The following is a 24,409-nucleotide window of genomic DNA, read 5'->3' on the forward strand; positions in this document are numbered from 1 at the left end:
TTGGTTGGAGCATTTATTCCGTTCACGTTTAAGGTAATTATCGATATGTATGCTCCCATTACTATTTTCTTAATTGTTATGGGTTTGTTTTTGTATGTCCTTTTCTTCTCTTGTGTTTCTCACTTAGAGAAGTTCCTTTAGCGTATGTTGTAGAGCTGGTTTGGTGGTGCTAAATTCTCTTAGCTTTTGCTTGTCTGTAAAGCTTTTGATTTCTCTGTCGAATCTGAATGAGATCCTTGCAGGGTAGAATAATGTTGCTTGTAGGTTCTTCCCTTTCATCAGTTTAAATATATCATGCTACTCGCTTCTGGCTTGTAGAGTTTCTTCTGAGAAATCAGCTGTTGACCTTATGCGAGTTCCCTTGTATGTTATTTGTCATTTTTCCCTTGTTGCCTTCAATAATTTTTCTTTGTCTTTATTTTTTGTCAATTTGATTACTGTTTGTCTCGGTGTGTTTCTCCTTCAGTTTATCCTACCTGGGACTCTCTGTGCTTCCTGGACTTGGGTGGCTATTTCCTTTTCTATCTTAGGGAAGTTTTCGACTGTAATTTCTTCAAATATTTTCTTGGGTCCTTTCTCTGTTTCTTCTCCTTCTGGGACCCCTATAATGCGAATGTTGTTGTATTTAATGTTGTCCCAGAGGTCTTTTAGGCTGTCTTCATTTCTTTTCATTTTTTTTCTGTATTCTGTTCCTCGGCAGTGAATTCCACCATTCTGTCCTCCAGGTCATTTATCCATTCTTCTGCCTCAGTTATTCTGCTATTGATTCCTTCTAGTGTATTTTTCATTTCAGTTATTGTATTGTTCATATCTTTTTGTTTGTTCTTTAATTCTTCTAGGTGTTTGTTCTTTAATTCTTCTACGTCTTTGTTAAACATTTCTTGCATCTTCTCGATCTTTGCCTCCATTCTTTTTCCGAGGTCCTGGATCATCTTCACTATCATTATTCTGAATTCTTTTTCTGGAAAGTTGTCTATCTCCACTTTATTGTTTTTCTGGGGTTTTATCTTGTTCTTTCATCTTGTACAAAGCCCTCTGCCTTTTCATTTTGTCTGTCTTTCTGTGAATGTGGTTTTCCTTCCACAGGCTGGAGAATTGTGGTTCTTGCTTCTGCTGTCTGCCCTCTTACCATCTTGGTTTCTTTCCTGATTTTGATGGAATATTAATTCTCCACTAGTTCCTTAAGAAAGCGTGTTTAGAAGCTAAATTTTTGGAGACTTTGTTGAAAAATGTCTAAATTCTATTATAACCATTTATTATCTGGGTATAGCATTCAAAATTGAAAGGTAATCACTTAAAATTTTTTTCTTATTTTTCAAAACAGAAATTACATGCTCATGAACCTAAATTTTAAAGGTTCAAGAGATTATAGAGAAAGTGTGTCTAACATGAGGGTGGTTTTTGGTATGATGCAACTGTTCTGTATCTGATTATAATGGTGATTACACCAATTTCTACATGCCTTAAAATCCATAGAACTGCACAACAAAAGAAACAAGTTCAATTTGTATGTATGATAGTTTAAAAAATGAAAAGTAAATTAAGAGAATTTAAAAGTACAAAAAGGTAGAGAGGGCTTCCCGCGTGGCACAGTGGTTAAGAACCTGCCTGCCAACGCAGGGGACACGTGTTCGAGCCCTGGTCCGGGAAGATCCCACATGCTGCAGAGCAACTAAGCCCATGTGCCCCAGCTACTGAGCCTGCGCTCTAGAGCCCATGAGCCACAACTACTGAAGCCTGCGTGCCTAGAGCCCGTGCTCCGCGACAAGAGAAGCCACGGCAATGAGAAGCCCGCGCACTGCAAAGCTGCAACTGGAGAAAAGCCCACACGCAGCTACAAAGACCCTGCACAGCCAAAAATAAATAAATAAATAAATAAATAAAAAGGTAGAGAGCAAAAAGAAGTTTCTTTCTTTCTCTCTCCCTTAGCCTTCCAGCTTTAAACATCTAAACGTTCAGGGGTAAATCAGGCAGAATTGAAAGGAACTTGACGTATATTCACTACTATGTATAAAATAGATAACTGATGAGAACCTACTGTATAGCACAGGGAATAGTACTCAATGTTCTGTGGTGACCTAAATGGGAAGGAAGTGCAAAAACAGGGGATATATGTATACCTATAGCTGATTCACTTTAATGTACAGCAGAAACTAGCACAACATTGTAAAGCAGCTATACACCAGTTAAAAATTAAAAAAGAAAAAAAGAACTTGGAACTGCGCAAGTACATTTGGAGAATGCTAAGATTACTACTCTTAGAATAGTTCTAAATATGTTATTAATCAAACCTGGCGCTAATTTATTAAAATTATTTTTCCTACAGTTGGCAAACATGAATTGACTGGGCATAAAGTTGCTGTGAAGATACTCAATCGACAGAAGATTCGAAGCCTTGATGTAGTAGGAAAAATCCGCAGAGAAATTCAGAACCTCAAGCTTTTCAGGCATCCTCATATAATTAAACTGTAAGATCTGATTGTATTAAATATAGTCATATCATTTTTTCATCATTTTTGTTAACCTTCTTAATCTGACAAGTGAGAAAGATGAGTGACATTGCTTTGGTCTGTTCCTGAGGGTTTTCAGATTTCTTCCTGTTCATGTATTTATCTAACCCCATTCATGGTCCCTTAAGCCTAAGTTCACATTTTGCCCTTGTGATGATCAGATGTTATCTTTCTCATTTTCGGGACTGATGCCGTTCTGATAGATAACTTTCAGTGCCCCTATTGCTGTAGAACCAACAATGATTTGCTAGTAAAGACTCCTGCCCTCCAAATGTCCACATGATATCAGCTAGCCTCACCAGAGACCATAAAGTAGGGTCTCCACTCCCCCACGCTGCTTATATCTGATAAAACAAGTAACAAATCATAGATCTTCAGGAATCCAAATCCAAATAATAGAATTTCAGGAATCCGAATTTCAAAAGGCAGTAATATTACCATTGTTTTACAGCTGACAATTGTAGGATCTACAGTTAAGTTATTTACTACTCAGCTTTATTATGCAGGCTATAAATTAAAACCATTTAGGCTTTTGTATTGAACTGGTGACTCAAAATTTGTTTCACTCTCACCTCTTCTCATGTGTTGAGGTGCCATGGTTTTAAATACCATCCTTATGCTGACAGCCCTTAATATACATCTCCTGCTTTGAAACCTGTTTCCTGAATATGCACACTGCCTATTTTACATCTCCATTTGGGTGACCATGAGGCATGTGAAACTCGATCTGGCCCAAACTGAACCCTTTATTACCCTCCGGTGCCTGGTCTTCCTGGTCTTTTCACCATCTCAGTTAATATCAGTTCCTCAGGGCAGAAACTTAGGAACTATCCTTAACTTTCCTATTTCTCTCACTTCCCAACCTCCATTCCATCCCTTCCTTCAAAAACTAAGATCTCATTCTAGTTCCTTCATTATCATCAACCCAGTATGGGCCCCCTTCACCTTTCTCATGGACTACTGCAGTAGCCACCTGCTTCCACCCTACTGCCCAGTCAGTTCTTCACATTGCTGCCATCAATTAAAGTTACCCTTTTACTTGGCCAGATCATGTGACTGCTTTGCTTAAAACCTTCAATAGCTTTCTTTCTCCTATAGAGTAAAAGCCAAAGCCTCATCATGACTTTTAAGGTTCTGTGTCCTCTGCTGTCCAGTTACCTCTTTGACCCCACATCCTGTTTCTCTCTCCCAGCTCACTCTGCTCTAGCCTTCCTACCATTGCTCAAATGCGCCAGGCAGGTTTCCCCCGGGGGCCTTTGCACTTGCTGTTCCTCTGCCTGGTTCACCTTCTTCCTAGATAATGGCATAGTTTGTTCCCTGATTTCCATTAGGCTCTGCTTAAATGTTACTTTATCAGAGAGGCCTTCCTTGAATACCCTGTATGAAAGATTTCCCTTAGTTTTGCTTTGATTCTCTTCATAGCATGTTCCACCACCTGAGATACTGTTTTTTATTCATTGTCTGTTTCTTGGCTTCTGGAAAATAAACTCCACGAGAGCAGAGAATTTGTTTTGTTCCCTGCAGTTTTCCCAGCGTCTAGCACAGTGCCTGGTGTATTATAGGTGCTTAGTAAACACTTATTGAATGAATGAATATACATGTTTTAATACTGGTAGATAATGTTTTCTCTTACCAGGTACCAGGTCATCAGTACACCATCTGATATTTTCATGGTGATGGAATATGTCTCAGGAGGAGAGCTATTTGATTATATCTGTAAAAACGGAAGGGTAAGCAGTTCTGATTTAATCCTGTGTATATTTTGTAATTCCCCTGATCCCTTACTAGCATCAGAATATCAGAAAGCAATTCTGTTAAGAGGTCTGTTTAATAACCAGCTCCCTTAGTCATGTATTTGCCTAGAATCATAGACTATTTAGAGCTAAGAAGCATCTTAAAGATTATCTCCTTAGCCTACTTACACAGATATGGAAACTAAGAGTCACAGTTTATTTATTTATTTTTTAAAAAATTAAATTAATTTATTTATTTACTTTTGGCTGCATTGGGTCTTCATTGCTGCGTGTGGGCTTTCTCTAGTTGCAGCGAACGGGGGCTACCCTTCGTTGTGGTGCGTGGGCTTCTCATTGCGGTGGCTCCTCTTGTTGCAGAGCATGGGTTCTAGGTGCGTGGGGCTTCTGTAGTTGTGACATGTGGGCTCAGTAGTTGTGGCTCGTGGGCTCTAGAGCACAGGCTCAGTAGTTGTGGTGCATGGGCTTAGTTGCCCCGTGGCATGTGGGATCTTCCTGGACCAGGGATTGGACCCGTGTACCCTGCATTGGCAGGTGGATTCTTAACCACTGCTCCACCAGGGAAGTCCGTCATAGTTTATTTATTTTTATTTATTTACTTTTTATATTTTGGTCATACTCTGTGGCACGTGGGATCTTAGTTCCCTGACCAGGGATTGAACCTGTGCATGCTGCATTGGAAGCGCAGAGTCTTAACCACTGGACCACCAGGGAAGTCTGAGACTCACAGTTTATATATATGCTCAAGGTCACATAATTTATTAATGACAGAATTGGATTGAGACTCCAGAACTCACGATCTTCAGACTTTGCTTCTCGGGCATACAAATACTTTTAATATATATCTTAAATTATGTATGTAATCCTTAAAAAATATATTATTAAATACTTAAAGATCTAGGCCTTGCTAGTCAACCCTAGTCACATTTAAATTGCATTCATTTTTTGGTTTCAGAAATCTGATGTATCTGGAATAGTAAGAACAGGCTCCATGAAGGAGGTGGGAATTAGACTTAAAGAATTTAGAGTTGGAAGGAACTTTAGAAGACATTTTGAACAGTGTCTTAAGTTACAGATACAAAAACTGAACATTGCCCCCTGCGCATACTTTTTCTTACACCCAGGGTATGTGGTATACAAAAACCTCTTTCTGGAAGAGCCACGTCAAGCACTGAGAAGCCAATTTTTTTCCCTCCCAATCTGACATTCTTTATATCATTCACTCATTTGTTCTATGTAGCATATCCTTACTTTCATCAAAATCATTAACCAAATTAATTTTGATTTTACCATTTCTTAACATGGTTCATTTCAATTTCAGGTATTCCACTTGTCTTTTCACTCCCCACTCCCTGCCCCCGCAATCCCGCACAAATATTCTGCCTAGAAAAATGGAAACAGACACAAATTGAATTGGCATCTTGCTTTCTTATCTTTTGTTTTTCATGTCTTAATCATTTTGCTTTACATTGTGGGGATTTTCCTCAATTTTATCTGTTGCATATTAAAATTCCAGCTGTTTTTTTTTGTGGTACGCGGGCCTCTCACTGTTGTGGCCTCTCCCGTTGCGGAGCACTGGCTCCGGACGCGCAGGCTCAGCGGCCATGGCTCACGGGCCCAGCCGCTCCGCGGCATGTGGGATCTTCCCGGACCGGGGCACGAACCCGTGTCCCCTGCATTGGCAGGCGGACTCTCAACCACTGCACCACCAGGGAAGCCAGTTGTCTTTCTTTAAATAGCCTATTTTTGTTGTTGTTGTTCCACTGAGATAATAAATGTATCTGTCTGAGGATGACAATTAGTTTAAAATTTTTTTCTTCTTCTCTTCCCTGGATTGCTTCTGTACCTTCTCTGCTCCCTGCTCCCTGTTTTTTTTCTATTCATTTTATTGGTCTTTGTCTTTTGTGCATGACCCTTGCTCAGATACCTGGTGATTCTGGGTTGTCCACTCATATTTGAGAGTGAGATTCTAAATGCCAAGCTCATGAGGATGGAACTTATTAATTGGTGGGCCTTCCCATAGGTTGAATAGGTACGGACCTGTTTGTTTTACTAGGAAACACCAAATGTTAACAATTACAAATATTTTTCCTTGGATCAGAATGTTGCTCCAGAAGAAACCTTCCAGTTTCCTTGAGCGTGTTAGCTTAGCTGCCAGTGCTCTGCGAGCTAAATGGGGAAAGGCCCGCAAGCCTTACTGGTTAGTATGTTGACTTTCATTTTATCCCCATGTTTTCCTTCTGGTGCCTCATTCCTACTCTGGTGTCCTTGAGAACAGAGCTGGTTCAGCCTTATGAAAGAGTAAATCGTGGGTCTTATTCCCCAGTAAGGGTGAGCTTAAAACTTCTTTATTCCATCAGTTGTCCTGTTTTCAGTCCACTTCTCACTTCTACCTTCAGAAATTCCCCACACTTCCAATATCTAAGCCCTTCCAGGAGTCTGCGTGCAGATGAGTTTATCATTGATTTCCACCCCTAAAGGCTTATTAGATTTCAGCTTTCTGTGGTTGGCCAAGTCTTCATCACTGTTCATCTACTCTCTAGCTTAGTGACTCCTTGGTTACTGCTGTCTGTTCTCTTGCTCTTTTGTCTTTATATGCTGTCATCTTAGTGATGTTTCAAGGAGTGGAGACAAAAGGTTCCATCTGCCATGCTTAAATGGAAATATGCTTTGACTTTTCTAATCTTTCTTTGTAGACTTCCCCTCCTTGATCCTTTGTACTCTATTTATTATTAATAGAGTATAATTTTCATTTTTGTAGCCTATCTAGTTATTTTACCTCTTGTATTTTGCTTAATCAATTAAATTTTCTTCTCTTTCACATTTAGAACACATTCTTTTTTTCATTTAGTGTATTTGATATGAAGTCGTATTAAAAAATGAACCTATATTCTAGAAATAAAGGTATTAGATTGCTAATGCATTATTACTTTCTCTAGAGGAAGGGTATCTCTGAGTGCTTTGATAGTTTTAGTTTTGCTTTCAAAAGAAATTACTGGTTCATATTCCAGATTATCCATACCATTAAAGGTGTAGGAACCTGGTTTTAGAATGCTAATTTGTGACCTGTGGTAGAGAATTGCATATTAGAGTCCTTTGCCTAGAGAATTAATAGCTTATTTATTAAATATGACTTCTTGGGAGCAGGCATACCCAAGTAATGGCTTTCACTTATGGAAAAAAATCATAAAATAATAAAATATAGATAAATGGACAGAGAAGTTTTTAAAGAATATTTTTTAAAATGTAATTACAGCATAAGATGTAATTTTTCAGTAAGCATAGTAAAGATAAATGCTGTTATATTTTATAAAGCAAATGAATTAAGGTTTTTCTTTTGTTAAAATTAAAACATCTTTTATTTCAGGAGATATGATAACATGGTTGCTTGCTAATTCATTAACACTGCTTAAATGTTGCTTTCTCATATAGTCCACAACAGTATTCCCCACCCCAGCATAACTCTTGGTGCCCTTATCCTCCTTTGTTTTTCTTCAAAACACTCTTACTCCTTATATTGATATTTATATGTTTATTGTCTATTTTCTTTAACTAGATTAGGGCCTTTTTTAAATTCATTGCTGTATCTTGAGTGTCTAAAATCGTGCATGGCACATTGAAGGTATTCAATAAATATTTGTTAAAGGAATCAAGGATTAAATATTTGTAATTTACAGGAGAAAACATGCCTACTTTCAGTTAGAAATTGAAATTATTTGAAATAGTGCATGAGATTAGGTGAAACAAGTTATTAGGGTATAGTCAAGAGAGTGATAATATTAGGAAGTTGAGTTACTGATTTGGGTTCTAAGACCCTCCTAGCATTTCTGTTTTATGCTGCCTATATCTCCTCCCCGTTTCAAAAGTATCTCATGAGTGAGGTTCATTTGGAAGGTTCCTTGCATCTTCACAGTTTTATAGGTTGGAAAATTATAGGTAGAATAATTTCTTTTGGAAGACACACGTTTAAGTTGCCTCTCTACTGTTCTTAGCTGGATGAAAAAGAAAGCCGGCGCCTGTTCCAACAAATCCTTTCCGGTGTGGATTATTGTCACAGGCATATGGTGGTCCACAGAGATCTGAAACCTGAAAATGTCCTGCTTGATGCACACATGAATGCAAAGATTGCTGATTTTGGTAAGGATATTTTTATAGTTTCATGTATTCATTATGTTTAACAAGCATCAGTAGGATTCTTCAGATAACTTTTGCTTTTATATAATAGACTGAGTATCCCAAAGTAGCATATCCTCACCGTTTGTCTATGAGCTACAAAAAGAAGTAAAAATAAGGAATTCTGTTAGCTCTATGTCTTTAAAATTGACTTTTATGACATAGGCAAACAATTTAAATTGGCAGCATTAGCGACATCACTTGAAAAGAGACCATTATTTGTGAAGGACCATTATTTAACTATTTGCTAAATAGTGTTATCAATAGAACACACTGTTTTCAGTGTGTGCTTCTGATCAAGTATGGAGCAAGAGGAAAGAGACTGGGCTGGAGTTATTCAGACTTTGAAAGCCAGAAGGCAAACCATATGAACAAAATTATTTTTAAAAAAAGAAAGTAAAATATTTTAAATAGAAAAACATAGTTTCAGCTTGAGGAAAATTTAATGAATTTATTTTTCCTTTATTTCTTATATAAATTGCCATTGACATTATTAAACCTGAGATAAAAATGAATATCTACAAGTCTCTTTTTTTAGTTTCATTTCAAATCAGAGGAGATACTTATATTTTCTTAAGTTTTGTATATGTTTATATATTTTAATCTATAGAGATTCACTAAATAGTGCCCAACAGCTCTGAGCTGCTGAGTTTTTTTGTAACTGACTAAATTATTTGACTTTCTTATTCTTTAGTTGTCATTATTTTTTATACATTGTATTTTTGAGGAGGCAGAGTTTTCTTTTTTTCTTTTTTTTTGGCCACACTGCGCAGCTTGCGGGATCTTAGTTCCCCCACCAGGGATTGAACCCGGGCCACAGCAGTGAAAGCACCGAGTCCTAACAACTGGACCACCAGGGAGTTCCCGAGTTTTCTTTTTGTAGTAGAACTATGAAGGAACTTTGATATTAAAAATTATTATTATTTATTTTATTTTTATTTATATATATTTTTTTGCGGTACGCGGGCCTCTCACTGTTGTGGCCTCTCCCGTTGCGGAGCACAGGCTCCGGACGCGCAGGCTCAGCGGCCATGCTCACGGGCCTAGCCACTCCGCGGCATGTGGGATCTTCCCAGACCGGGGCACGAACCCGTGTCCCCTGCATCGGCAGGCGGACTCTCAACCACTGCGCCACCAGGGAGGCCCTATAATTTTTTTTTAAAGAATCAGAATGGAGGTTAATAGAAACTTTTAATTCGGTTCTACATTTTTTTCTAGTAATTTCTATATTAATAAAACTTAAACATGCCCAGTTTATTCTATTAAACAAAATAACCAATAACTTAATATGTACTCATGAAACTCCAACAATGCACTAACTTTATATGTTGAAACAGATTGCAGATTTTATGGCATAAAGGCAAAATATTTGGGAACAGTAAAGACTACAGGATTCTGTTGAAGCAAAGAACAAAATGATGATTTATCACTTTAATGCAAACTCAATTTTATTGTTTAATGGAGCTTTGTTTTTATTTTTGTTCTTGGGAAATCTTGAGCAGTGGATTTTGTGCATTTTCAGGTCTTTCAAACATGATGTCAGATGGTGAATTTTTAAGAACAAGTTGTGGCTCACCCAACTATGCTGCACCAGAAGTAATTTCAGGAAGGTAGTGTTTGCCACCTCCTCCCCGCCCAATATATTTGTAATTGTCTTCTTTTCCTAGACTTTGTTAGTCTATAGTATAATATTCAATTCTATTGAAAGGAATTTAAAGCTTATTTTTTTCTTATCCAGAAGGTATTCTATTTTAAGAATAAAACATTATAAGTGAATAAGGATTAAGGACTCCATTTATTGAGGAGGATGTTGGTTTGCAAGTCAAAATTATATTAGTTAGATGAGAGTACTCGTTTTTTCCCCTGGTGGAAGAAACTGAAGGTTTAAAACTAGCAAGTTTTAAAGGTGAGACATTAAAAACTTGAATAATACAGAAATATCTAGTAGTAAGAAATAGTGTACTATTTGCTTAGATGAAGAATTAAAAGTGTAATGGGTAGCTTTAATTTTTCAAATTAGCTTTAGCTTTTATGATAACGTGCCTTGGGGAATTGGACTGAAGTATTGATAAAGTCCTCAGATTTTATTTAATTTTCATTCTTTAAATCTTCTAGAGACTGAAATATTTTAAGAATTCTAATCTCTCAATTTAGTAACCACCAGCATTGAGAACATGAGGATCTTAGTATAGGGCAGCTTTTCGGATAGTTTAGATGACAGGAAAATTTAATTTTTTGAAGAGTAACTGTTCTTCACTATACTACTGAAAGTGAAAACAAAGAAGCTAAAGTTTGTTTACTAGTTTTTATAATTAACTTTTAATAACTTTTCATTCAAACCATGTTTCTTTGTTTGAATGTCTTACATCCTGATTAATTTAGAATGCAGAAATAGAGTAGTATTTTCTTTCTATTTTCATAAGCTTGCTTGCCTAGACTGCTCAGAGAAATTATATTTGTGTTAAGGCATGGTTATGAGTAAGGCAGAAATATCTAATTTTAGATTTATCAAGGTTCATCATTACCTTTTTATACTAACTTAATGTTTAAATTATTATTTCATGTGGGTTGTCTATTTGGGGAAGAAAACAATTTAGGATCTGGATACTGGGGGCAGTGTTAATTAAATAAACAAAAAGAAATGTAATTGTGCATATATGTAATGGGCCATTACTGAAGTCTAATTTTCCCAGTTTGGATAAGGTCCTTCTGTGAGGTCTAGATGTATGGAAACTTTTACTTTCAAAATAGTATATATTGATCAGTTCAATAATTTATTTGACCAATTTAAAGAAATCCTTCCCTGAAGCCAGACTTTGAATGGGTTATCTAATTAGTCAGTAGCTAGTTAAGTCAGTGGGTTACAGTGTATTGCAAATAAGAGTTTCAAATCTTCTGCGAATTAGTTAGCTGGGCTTCATTCTACAGCCTCAGGCCCCTTTTACCTTGGTATGAGGTATGAGGTCTCGGGTTATTTCGGAGAGTGGCTTTAGAGTCAGAACATTCTCACTTGATGAAAGATCACTTAATCTCTCCTCTGTAACCAAAAAACAATGGTTTTAAATTCAGTAATGATATGTTTGTTCAAAGTTTGGCCCTCTTGATTGGATATCATGAGGACCCTTGTGAGGTAGTCTGGACAGAATTTTAGCTATAGTTTGTAACTTAAAAAAATTCTTAATTTTTGTTTTCAAAGATAATACTGATAGAATTAGTATAGAATCTGTATGTGTAGTACACAGCAGTGACTTACAGAAACCATATTCTGACTAATAATTCTTTATGAAGTCTCTATATTTAAAATGATTAATTGATTCACTCTTTAAGTTACTAATGACTGTTTAATCCAATTGATATTTCCTGTTACAGATTGTATGCTGGTCCAGAGGTAGATATATGGAGCAGTGGGGTTATTCTCTATGCTTTATTATGTGGAACACTTCCATTCGATGATGATCACGTGCCAACTCTTTTTAAGAAGATATGTGATGGGATCTTTTATACCCCTCAGTATTTAAACCCTTCTGTGATTAGCCTTTTGAAACATATGCTGCAGGTGGATCCCATGAAGAGAGCCACAATCAAAGATATCAGGTGATAAAGCAACTTGATTATCAGATCTAATAGTATCAGTGATATAAGTGAAAGAAAATTTTGCAGAACAGTATGTACAATGTAATCCTGTTTTTATGTTAAAAATAGTGTATAGACTCATTTATTTTATTTTGATATTTAAGAACACATACTAACCTGGCTGCTTTAGGGAAGTAAGATTGGTAGGAGGAAGGGCTTTCACTTTTTTGCTTTTGTTTCTTTATTTGTTTTGAAATTGTAGCAGTGAACATTATATTACTTTTTTTCTTATTCCATACATCTACAAAGTTGCTTTAATGAAATTCTGAACACAATATTTTTTATTAAAGTAAATGTGTATACTGTAACTAAAATAGAGGGGAATTCACTCTTAGCTAAGTATTGTAATAATATACTTGGGGTTCAGTAAGGAAAATATAATCTCTTCTAGGCATTTCAAACAGGATAATATCTGATCAGAAAAATAGGTGCTTACAAAATAAGGTGGAGGAGTTAAAGTCAGAAGTGGGGGAAGGGTGCTTTGATCTGTCAGTTTTGTCACTCCTCACTAGTTCTTAGGACACCAGTAAGTTACTTTTTTTTTTTAAACTTTTTTTAATTCAAACAGAAAGTCACAAAAATTATAATCATCCTCATCAGTTCACTCAGTCCCATGTAATTATTTATTTTTCATCTTGATCTTTTGTTAGCACTTTTATGAATTCATCAGTTTTCCATTAGAGTTCTGAAAATGCTTATTCATTCAGTTCAGCAGTATAGTCAGTTACCAGAAACCTGTACTTGTCAGTGTATTACTTTTTTTTTTTTTTTTTTTTTGCGGTACGCGGGCCTCTCACTGTTGTGGCCTCTCCCGTCGCGGAGCACAGGCTCCGGACGCACAGGCTCAGCGGCCATGGCTCACGGGCCCAGCCGCTCCGCGGCATGTGGGATCTTCCAGGACCGGGGCACGAACCCGTGTCCCCTGCATCGGCAGGTGGACTCTCAACCACTGCACCACCTGCGAAGCCCAGTGTATTACTTTTTAATTTAAAAAAAGAGCTAATAAAAAGGACCCTGGTTGGGTATTAGATTTGGTAGTGATTCTTTAAGATTTTCTATAGTATGCTTCATGTTTGACTTTTACATATTCTCATGGGGACTAATATTTTTTCGTAGTAAATTTCTGTGTTGCTATTTGAGTTCTGATCTTATAAATTATTGTATTTTCCCCTTTTGTTCATCTCAGGGAATGAGAAAATTTTAATTCAATCAATGACATGTTTGTTTTTGTAGTAGTATACATTGAATTACATATGAAATTACTGTTTTGTAGGTAAAAAAGTCCATCAATTTTACCAGTTGCATATGGTTCCACGGAATAGTTTAAATAAGGCAAAAGTGATGATGACAAATCTCCTTCTCAAATTTGGGCAGGTCATTTCTGATGAAGATTTTTTAAAAAACTGCAAACTTTGTTTCTTCTACCATCATTTTTCTTTCCTTTTTTTCCCTTATGGAAATTTCTCTTTTGGTCTTCTAACGGCTAGACAGCACACTTCTCTGAGATGGAGGGCGAAGGAAGAAAGAAATCAGACGTATATCTGGGAATAGTAAAGAAGAAAGCATTAGGATAATGAAGAAGAAAGAAAGATCATATGTAGAACTTAAAGCTTGATTCCTAAAATAGATAATTAATAAGGACCTACTGTATAGCACAGGGAACTCTACTCAATACTATGTAATGACTTATATGGGAAAAGAATCTAAAAAAGTGGATATATGTATATGTATAACTGGATTCACTGTGCTGTATGGCAGAAAGTAACACAACATTGTAAATCAACTATATTCCAATTAAAAAAAGAAGAAAAGAAAAAAGCTTCATTCCTTTCCATTTACTCCATATGCTGCAGACTAGCTAAAAAACAGACTGTGAGTGGCGGGGCATGACTTTACCACTAGAGGAGAAGGACTAGTCATTCTGTAAAATTTATATTTCAGACTATCTTAGTGAGAGGTGCTTTTTCTTGTGTTTTACATGTTTTTTCCAATTTAAATGAAATATGTGACAATTGGAAAAGACTTAGAAAACATGAAAAAAATTAGAGAAGAGAATTAAAGTGATTTTTAATTCCATTACCCAGAATATAATCATTGTTCTTTTGGGTGTTTTCCTCTCTTAATGTTTTTAGTTTTAGCATATTTTTTTTTACATAGTTCAAGTCAAAAATATCCTTTTATATATGAAGTTAGGAAATCCTCAGTTCCTTCATTAAAATAAGGGGATATTATCTTCACAGAGTTGTTTGAAAATGAGGTGAGATAATATATATGAAGTGTTTAGCCCAAAATCTACCACATAGTAAGCACTCAATGAATAACAGTTGTCTATTTTTGTTGTTGTTATATATTTTGTCACTTAACATTATATCCAAAGAGTATTATAATGAATCCACAGACTAATTTTGTTCTCTTTCTGAGCTGGAAATAACATGGTCTTTGCCATTGCCATTTGTTCCAAAACTTTGAAGTGTAGACACTTTGTTTCTGGTTGCTCCAGCAGTGTTTTCTCCCTCTTAAAATCAGAGGAAGGCTGGAGAATTTCCCTTAACATATACAATGAAATGTGAGCCAGAAGAGGAAAATCTCAGTTTTAAAAAAATGATAGGGCTTCCCTGGTGGCGCAGTGGTTGAGAGTCTGCCTGCCGATGCAGGGGACACGGGTTCGTGCCCTGGTCCGGGAAGATCCCACATGCCGCGGAGCTGCTGGGCCCGTGAGCTATGGCCGCTGAGCCTGCGCGTCCGGAGCCTGTGCTCCGCAACGGGAGAGGCCACAACAGTGAGAGGCCCGCGTACCGCAAAAAAAAAAAAAAAAAAATAATAATAATAATACAGTATGAGTATAAATATAAATGAATTCATATCCTAAATTCCCCCAAACTGTTACTTTCAGTCTCATCTCTCCTCGAAGTCCTTCTGACCCCTGCCATTTTCTCTCAGGGAACATGAATGGTTTAAACAGGACCTTCCAAAATATCTCTTTCCTGAGGATCCATCATATAGTTCAACCATGATTGATGATGAAGCCTTAAAAGAAGTATGTGAAAAATTTGAATGCTCAGAAGAGGAGGTTCTCAGCTGCCTTTATAACAGAAATCACCAGGACCCTTTGGCAGTTGCCTACCACCTCATAATAGACAACAGGAGAATAATGAATGAGGCCAAAGATTTTTACTTGGCAACAAGCCCACCAGATTCTTTTCTTGATGATCACCACTTGACCCGGCCCCATCCTGAAAGAGTACCATTCTTGGTTGCTGAAACACCAAGGGCACGCCATACCCTCGATGAATTAAATCCACAGAAATCCAAACACCAAGGTGTAAGGAAAGCAAAATGGCATTTGGGAATTAGAAGTCAAAGTCGACCAAATGATATCATGGCAGAAGTTTGTAGAGCAATTAAACAACTGGATTATGAATGGAAGGTAAGAAAGAAAGAGCATTCTGATTATTAGCACATTTGACAAACCTGTAGTCTATATAATGTTTTCTAGAAGAATTCCTTTTGACTTTGTTTTTCTCCATACCATATGCTAGGTTGTAAACCCATATTATTTGCGTGTTCGAAGGAAGAATCCTGTGACAAGTACATTCTCCAAAATGAGTCTACAGTTATACCAAGTGGACAGTAGAACATACTTATTGGATTTCCGTAGTATTGATGGTATGTACGTCACACAGAACAACATAGATGACATATTAGACCTTTTTACCTAATTTGGCATTTTAGTAAATCTTTGATTCTTTTGAAGCTTCTTGAATTGTTTCTAGTAATTCAATAGCAAAAGAACATAGAATATAAGATTTTGTGCCTTTGTTGACGTGAACAATTGTGTATCTTGTGAATAGTTTATTGTCCTTTTAAGATTATCTTCTAAAATCCTTAAAGCCTGATACAGCCTGATCCTAAAGTGATAGTTTCTTCTACATTTCTGTTTTTTGTAGTTCATTTTGGTAAGATAAAATATTTTATTTAGAATAAATGTTGACTTCTAGTAAATGGTGCAGAATCATACCATGGTTTGAAATGTACATTAATTCAGGTCTCCCATGCATATACACTCTTTTTTTCTTTTTTTTTGCGGTACACGGGCCTCTCACTTCTGTGGCCTCTCCCGTCGCGGAGCACAGGCTCCGGATGCGCAGGCTCAGTGGCCATGGCCCATGGACCTAGCCGCTCCGCGGCTTGTGGGATTTTCCCGGACAGGGGCACGAACCCGTGTCCCCTGCATCGGCAGGCGGACTCTCAACCACTGCACCACCAGGGAAGCCCTGACTCTTAAAACTAATTTACCTTATCTACTAAAAAGCCTGATGGAACACATTTGACTCATAATTCAAATAAATATCAATAATAATTCTACCCCAGCATTATGAAAGGCTATAGCTGTGTGTGTGTGTGTGTGTGTGTGTGTGTGTGTGTGTGTGTGTGTATATATATAAAAAAATGTTCTCTCACAAACAGAACCTTTTTTAAAAAAATAATTATTTTTGGCTGTGTTGGGTCTTCGTTGCTGCACGCGGGCTTTCTCTAGCTGCAGCAAGCAGGGGCTACTCTTCATTGTGGTGCGTGGGATTCTCACTGCGGTGGCTTCTCTTGTTGCAGAGCGCGGGCTCTAGGAGTGCTGGCTTCAGTAGTTGTGGCACATGGGCTCAGTAGCTGTGGGTCGCGGGCTCTAGAGCACAGGCTTAGTAGTTTTGGCACACGGGCTCAGTAGTTGTGGCTCATGGGCTCTAGACAGCAGGCTCAGTAGTTGTGGTGCACGGGCTTAGTTGCTCCGCAGCATGTGGGATCTTCCAGACTAGGGCCTGAACCTGTGTCCCCTGCATTGGCAGGTGGGTTCTCAACCACTGCGCCACCAGGAAAGCCCCCCAGAACCTTTAATTAAGTAGAAGTTTATGGCAATTCTTCATTGGCCAAATCAATTGAATTAAGATATGTTGCCACTTTTGTTCATTTAAGATTATATGGAATTATTAGATGAGATTTACCTGTGGATTTTTTGTCTTCTTTGTAAACTCAAAGATAGTACCTACGTAGTATCAGAAAGACACAGTTTTGAGCTATGATATGTTGGCTAAACCTGTTTGTCTATGTCTAGATGGTATTTTTCTTCTAACACTTACTAACGCAGTCTGAGATACAGAATGGGTTTTATTTTTTTCCGTTGTATTTGGATTAAATTCATGAACCTTGGGGCTTCCCTGGTGGCGCAGTGGTTGAGAGTCCACCTGCCGATGCAGGGGACATGGGTTCGTGCCCCGGTCCGGGAGGATCCCACATGCCGCGGAGCGGCTGGGCCGGTGAGCCATGGCCGCTGAGCCTGCGCGTCCGGAGCCTGTGCTCTGCAACGGGAGAGGCCACAACTGTGAGAGGCCAGCGTACTGCAAAAAAAAAAAAAAAAAAAATCATGCATCTTAGGTTTATTAGTACCTGGGTTTACCAATTGAACGGACATTTACTGTTTTTATATTGTGTTCCCAACTTAGATTTTCCTTGATTTTTGTTCCTTGGAATTGTTCTTTTATAAGATCTTAAATCAAATATGAAGACAAAGTGGGAGAATGAAGAGCACCAAGATGAGAGTTAGGAGACTTGGGTTCTAGATTTACCTCTCTGTTCATTTGTCACTTAACTCTTAAGGGGTTTATGTTTTCTTATCAATAAAACGAGGAGTTAAATGAGATGATTTCCAGGGTTGAAATTTTAAGTGCATTTATTCTATGATTTTAATATAGAAAGATTGACTTTTATTGCTAGGGAATGATGTTTATTAAGCCTCATTATTAGTTTATTGGGCTCTCTTAATCCTGGATCGCAAGACTGATGAGTAGCCAAATATGTACCCAATCTTAATAAGTCATTAGGGGAATACATTGCTGTGTGTAAAAAAGGCAAGTGGCATAATACAGATTCATTGCTTCTATTTTAGGAGGTATTCAAAGTAAACATGCTCTTGATAGCTGGTCAGTGATCTCACTTAAAGAAGCAAATTAAATACTATTAAAATTTTTGGGGGGGTGTCATGGATTATAATAAATTGAATTTTCTTTTTACCCAGATGAAATTACTGAAGCCAAATCAGGGACTGCTACTCCACAGAGATCGGGCTCAGTTAGCAACTATCGAGCTTGCCAAAGGAATGATTCAGATGCTGAGGCTCAAGGAAAATCCTCAGAAGCTTCTCTTACCTCATCTGTAACGTCACTTGACTCTTCTCCTGTTGACTTAACTCCAAGACCTGGAAGTCACACAATAGAATTTTTTGAGATGTGTGCAAATCTAATTAAAATTCTTGCACAGTAAACCTAAAACTTTGCTTATTTCTTTGATAGCAATAAGCATGCATAATAAATCATAGCCAAATGCTTCCATTTATAATCAAGTTATACATAATTATAACTGAGGATTGGCCTTTCGGAATGCAGTTTGCACAGGGACTGGAACATGATTAATAGTTAAAAGCATAATGTGCAGAAATGAATTACGATAATTTTGTTCATTGTTCAGTAGGCATATAGAATAATATAATATACACAATGAATTATAGATCTCTCAGGCTCACTTGATTTTTGGCTATTTTATATTTAGTGTATACAGGGCTTTGTCAAATATTAATTTACCATAAAGGCCTTCATATATTAATTACGTGTTGATGTGTTATATATTTGCTTCATAAATTTATTCAATAAATATTTGCCTAGAATCCCCAGAGAACTTTATAGGTGATTTTGTTTTCTGGGCTCCTTAAATAGCAAGTATCTTCAACAGTACGGACAGCCTGGATGATTCTTCCATATCCCCTCCTTAATATTCTTCTTATTCTGTAGTATATGGTTAAGTCACCTTAAAGATATTGGACACATTTAAATTTTTTTCTTTCATTTGTTAAGTCCAAAAACACACAGAACTTATATATTCAGATACTCTAGGCACTAAGTTTAATTTTACAGTTTGTCCCACTATATTCTGTACATAAATTGCTCTTTTTGTCACAAGAGCTGTGTTGCATATACTGTAAATAAATCATGCTGGTTTTGCCAATATCACAAAGTCCTCTGCTCATCATGTCAGTCAGTATTAAATGTATGCAAAAATTTCTAGTCATTCAATCATGTATCTTTTAAATTGATTCAGTGCATAGAACATGTCTTGCAAACTATTTAAATGCTCAGATATGACTTTTTTTCCTAGACTTCATTATGGACATTTTTTAAAAGAAAAGTTGAAAGGCTGTAAGGTGATCACATGTGTATCTACCACTTAGATTCAACATTTGTTAACATTTTGCCATATATGCTTTATCTATATCTGTATATAGATACAGTTATATATATGTGTGTGTGTGTGTGTGTGTGTGTGTGTGTATGCTTTTTTCCCCTGAACCATTTGGATTTTGCAGATATATTCATCACCCCTCAACACTTAAAGCATCTCCTAAAAAAATGATGACATTCTCCTAAAAAAAACCCATAATACCATTAAAAATTAATAATTCTCTAATGCCATCTAATCATGCATATTTAGATTTCCCGTTGTACTACAAATTTATTTCAAACCAGGCTCCAATTAATGTTTATACATTGCATTTGGTGTCTCCTTCATCAGCTATTACTTTATTATTGTTTTGATAAAATATGGAACAGATCAGTTAGTTCTTCTAAATAGTAACATTTGCTTTGGATTTTAATTACTTTTTAAAAAGTAGCATTATGGAAACTGCCTAAAGTTGCTTAATCTTCCTAAGAACTCTGATTTATATTTTCTTTCTCTTGCTCTTAGTATAATGCATTACATAATAGGTGTAAGAAAAAAATTTAGTCACCTCAGATAAAATTCGTATCATGTGTATGGTAATAAAAAATTACTGTGTCACCCATAATTGCCTTATACTATATTTTAACTTCAAGAAGAATTTTTTGGTGTTATTTTTCCATTGCAATGGAACTATCTTTTTTTCTCTTTTAAGACTCTTTGTATTGTAGTATTGTTTTTGGCACCTCTGTAACCAGATGATAACGTACTCAAATGTCATGATAGCTCGCATAGTTACTGTAGTTGTAGATTTGGCTCCAGTACCCCTAGAAACATGCACTGAATTCAAAAGAAAAACCTTGCTTCCTTTTGTCCAGGGCTTATTCTATTCAACTTAGAATCTGAAAGCTGTATAAAATTATAGGAGTTCCATTTAAATATAAGTTCAAACTGTATTTATAACTTGTATGTGGCCCTCTGTTTTGAGGATATTGACTTCATGTAGGCTCTAAATGCAGCATTTTGTTCCTAATGTTAAGAACAGAAGACTGTATTTTTAAAGCTACAGATTTGTATATAGAACTAAGACATCGTTGTAATGTCTCTATAACCTGTTGTGGGGAGCAGGGAAAAAAAGAGGAACCAATTAAATAGGACCTTCTAAAAATTGTTAATTTTGTAAACTGCTTCTTTTAAGTTATTGTGGTTCCTTTTAGTTACTGAGTTTTATTTTGAAGATATTTAAATATTGCACTTGTACAAATAGTATAATAAATGCACAGACTATTGCAGTAAATTCTTTTTTTAAGCTGGGATATTTGAAATGACAACTTTTGGTTGAGTATGTCAAGGTTGCATCAGAATTTTCAGAAATTTACTGTGGTTTGCAAATTCTTACTAATTGAAGATGTAAGGGAGTCAATGCAAATGATTTTTAATCTTTTTTTATTATCTTTTCAGCAATTTATATTTTTTGTGATTTTATGCAACCATATTTTTACTTTGTCTTGACAACTGAAAGATGTATAAGGTTTTTGCCAGAAATGTACTGTATACATAGTTTTAAATATAACAGATTTTACTGATATGTAAAATTTTTGCCATTAAAATAAATGATTTCTCACTGAGAGGAACTTTTCTACCAGGTTGGGGGATATGGGAGCTTAATATATCATATCTAATTTAAAATAATTTCACTGAAATAAACTCCATTGCTTTTACTTTGATTATATTTTTTCTTTGGATGGTTCTGTAGTTTTTCAGAGTTTTAAATGATTTTGTACAAAAAGTCCTGCCCTCTCACCCTGCCCCCCCCCCTACTTTTTGACCTTGTAGTGATACCATTCACACTGAATTAATGACTGGTGGACTATGGGTGGATGTAGAACTCCATGAACCTTTGGAATGAAAGAAAAAAAATGTATTTAAATCTTTTCCCTTTAACTCCTTCCATCTCCCCCATCCACAACAGAAATCATATTTTCTTCGTGAGTTCTCTTCACTAGATGAATGAAAGTCCACATAAAACATAACTATAAATTGGTAGTATGGTAGAAATCAATCTTTGCGGTACAATATTTCTGAGACTTGTTCATGTATGTCTTGACCAGAGTATATTTAAGGATACAATTTCAAATACTTTGATTTGGAAAACGGATAATAAAGAAAAACATCATTTTTCATCAGCTTACAATGTGCTTAACTTTTTTAACTTCTGGGAAAACTACATGGAAAAAAAAAGGCACTTGTTATGGCTGACCATCTGTGCACTTTTTAAACAATGTGCCTAAAGTATAGTGCTTGAACAGATTTCAGCACTTAAACGTGGTGATTTTTGTCTCATCTAAATTAGTGAGTTTTTGTTTCATCTAAAAATTAACCACCTGAACAAAATATTAAGTTATATACAATAAAAATCAGAGCAATTATCTTTGGCTGCTAACATTAGATTTGGTTAGAATTCCACTCCTGTTAGAATTCAATCAGTATGAAATCTTATACGGCGTTGTTGGCAGGGCTTGTGTTAGATTGCTGACATTCTGAATCCTTAAAATAGCTTGATAACTAACAGAACACAGTACTAGACTGTTATGAACAGCACATAGATTGTTCTTTTAGGGAACTTAATTACTCTTAACCTGACTGAACAAAATTGTACAAGAAATTCTCTTGTCTGGAAAATAGTTATTGAACTGTTCTATTTATTGTAAACAAATGGGCTGTTCTATTTATTGTGGATGACAATAAACGTTAACTATGACAAATGTAGAGGATTTCTAGCAACTTGGAAGATGATCATGTTGTCTATACAGACAGCATGGGAAATTATCAAATATATAAATAGATGCATTATGATCACAGACCAAAGTAAGTAGGAAAGTGGTGGGTGAAGTGTGAAAACTTAGTGTTGGAGGTCGCCTTTACTAGGGTAGAGTGGATCAAGATTAAATTATTTGAGAGATTTAGGAAAGACTCCTTTTAGAAAGGGGTACGGCTTCGAGCACCGTTTAATTATTTTACTCTGCAAACTATATCCCCTCATAAGGCAACTATGAACCAAGCACTATGAATGTGACCATAAGGCATAAATCCTGCTCTGAATGCCTTGTTAGGGAGATATATATTTTTTAAAGAGTTTTATAGAGGTATAACATATACAGAAAAGTGCACAAATCATAAAATATTTGGCTTGATGTATTTTCAGTGTTTTAGGTTTGCAATGAACATGGCCATGTAAACCTCTAACCCAGATGAAGTAACATTGCCACCACCTTAGTAATGTCTTTTTTATTAATATCAGAAGTGATATAATATCAGAAGTGGTATACTATCACTTCTGCCCTATCCTACAGGCCACACAGAACAATCCTGGTATAATGTAGGAAGGAACTACACAAGAGTATGAATGCCAGGATTAGAGATCATAGGTGGCTATCTTGGAGGTTGGCTACCATAATTGCGTATTGCTCATTTTGAAAAATCTGGTTCACTTCCACAGTTCTTACCGATGTTGAAACATTTAATCCAACAATATAAATAAAAATCGCATCTGATACCACCACTGATCTCACTGGAAAAATCTGAAAGTACTGGGAAGCTGGCAAGCTCACTGTGGCAAATACATGTTTTCCAGAATGATGATTTTTGCTTAAATTCTTGAATTTTATCATTGGTAACTGTCGATTGTTTTCCTTGATGTAACAGGCTCCCTTTGTTCATTTTCACGAAAAGGCCTGTCAGACCCAAGCCTGAAAACCAGCAGGGGTGTAAGCCCTTCTAAGTAAAAATTGTATTCCACAAAAAAAGCATCTACTTCAGTTTATAAAGCAATTTCACGAGTGCTTTTATCTTGAGACATCATACTTCAATATACAGCAAAAGTACTTTGTACCTCCCATTTTTGTCACACAATATTAAAAAAAAATGTGTGTACTCAAGGGTCATTTTAATAAAATAATTTTTACTGCTTCGTCAAGGACATTGAGGGACTGCCTCTTCTTTTTCTTACAATGAGTGTGTACAGTGGTGGAGAATACAATGACTACTAGTACAGCTTGGTAGCATTGCCCTGATTCGGGCTGAGGTGCCAGTGGTTTTAGCCACCATTGCTTTTGCACTCTAAGTGCAAATGTCAACATTGTGAAAAAGGTAAATGACGTCTTCATGTTAGTATGAAAATAGGGATAGTTTTGACTTTAAAAGGATCTTGACGACCCTCAGGTCTGAGGATCACCTTTGGAGAATCCTTGCTTCCTATCAGTGGTTCTCAGTGGGGTAGGGGTGGGGTGGGGGTGGGGGTGGGGGTGGGGGGGTGGGGGGTCCATCTTTTCCCCAGGGACATTTTCTCATGTCTGGAGACATTTTTGCTTGTCACAGCTGGTGGGGTGGGAGTGGATGCTAATGGCATCCAGTGGGTAGAGCCCAGGGATGCCGCTAAACACTCTGCCCTGCACAGGAGAGGCCCCCTTCTCCCAACAAAGAATCATCCCGTTGGAAAAGCTACAGCCTTGAGGTTGAGAAAACTGGTCTACAAAAATGATCCACAGCGACATTAAGAAATCAAAACGATCTTAATTTTTCAATTTCCTAAACACTTCCCCGTATTACATGTCCCCACTTTTTTAAAATTTTCAAGACAGCTACTTTCGGGCCATAATTTTTTCTTCTTTAGAGAAATTGAGTCCAACTTTTTGCGGGTTTTTTTCCCCAACGGTTGAGCCACGGCCGTACCCTTTTTCAGTCGGGTTTGCCTCTGTCTTCAGCGTCTGGACGACCTCATCAACTAGGTTGTAAAGTCCTTTAGGGAGAGTCGTGAGTCAATGCTCTGGATTCCCCCCAAATCGTTTTCCCGGGCCTCTTCTCCTTTACCTGCTGACTGGATGGACCTCGTGGTACCGCCAGGGCTGTCCTCTCCGCGCGCACTCAGCCGGCGCAGCCGTAGCTTTCCGCGCTGCCGAGTTGTGGGCGCCCACGCGCCGACGCTCTCGTCTGCCGCTAGAGGGCGCTCCTTGCCCGGGCGGCCCGGACTACCAGCCTTGGAGGGTAATAATGGGGTGGGGGCGGCCGCAGTGACTTCTGGGATTT

At 37.0% G+C, this 24,409-nt stretch overlaps 1 protein-coding gene and 1 long non-coding RNA gene across 7 annotated transcripts in view; one reads left to right on the forward strand and one right to left on the reverse strand.

The window, feature by feature from the left end:
• The window catches only part of PRKAA1 (protein kinase AMP-activated catalytic subunit alpha 1), a 46,431-nt gene extending 25,380 nt beyond the window's left edge, over positions 1 to 21,051 (forward strand). For 3 of the 6 annotated variants that reach the window (XM_004265967.4, XM_033421212.2, XM_033421211.2), the window contains 8 exons: positions 2,327 to 2,468; positions 4,147 to 4,240; positions 8,254 to 8,398; positions 9,957 to 10,044; positions 11,804 to 12,028; positions 15,008 to 15,494; positions 15,607 to 15,733; positions 18,132 to 21,051. In XM_004265967.4, coding sequence (XP_004266015.1) covers positions 2,327 to 2,468; positions 4,147 to 4,240; positions 8,254 to 8,398; positions 9,957 to 10,044; positions 11,804 to 12,028; positions 15,008 to 15,494; positions 15,607 to 15,733; positions 18,132 to 18,376 — 1,553 coding nt within the window. In that variant the 3' untranslated portion in view covers positions 18,377 to 21,051. Of the gene's footprint in view, positions 1 to 2,326; positions 2,469 to 4,146; positions 4,241 to 6,362; positions 6,462 to 8,253; positions 8,399 to 9,956; positions 10,045 to 11,803; positions 12,029 to 13,340; positions 14,921 to 15,007; positions 15,495 to 15,606; positions 15,734 to 18,131 lie in introns of those variants that run through there. The other 3 variants (XM_033421213.2, XM_033421215.2, XM_033421214.2) reach the window with 3 other exon arrangements.
• LOC117199977 (uncharacterized) lies at positions 12,694 to 24,386 on the reverse strand. The gene is made up of 3 exons (XR_004481343.2): positions 24,194 to 24,386; positions 18,262 to 18,311; positions 12,694 to 13,608 (listed from the first exon to the last, which is right to left on the reverse strand). It is a non-coding gene; the product is annotated as an uncharacterized LOC117199977 (long non-coding RNA).
• Between the last annotated feature and the right edge of the window lie 23 nt (positions 24,387 to 24,409).

The sequence above is a fragment of the Orcinus orca genome, chromosome 3 (genome assembly GCF_937001465.1).
Source record: "Orcinus orca chromosome 3, mOrcOrc1.1, whole genome shotgun sequence".
NCBI lineage: Eukaryota > Metazoa > Chordata > Mammalia > Artiodactyla > Delphinidae > Orcinus > Orcinus orca.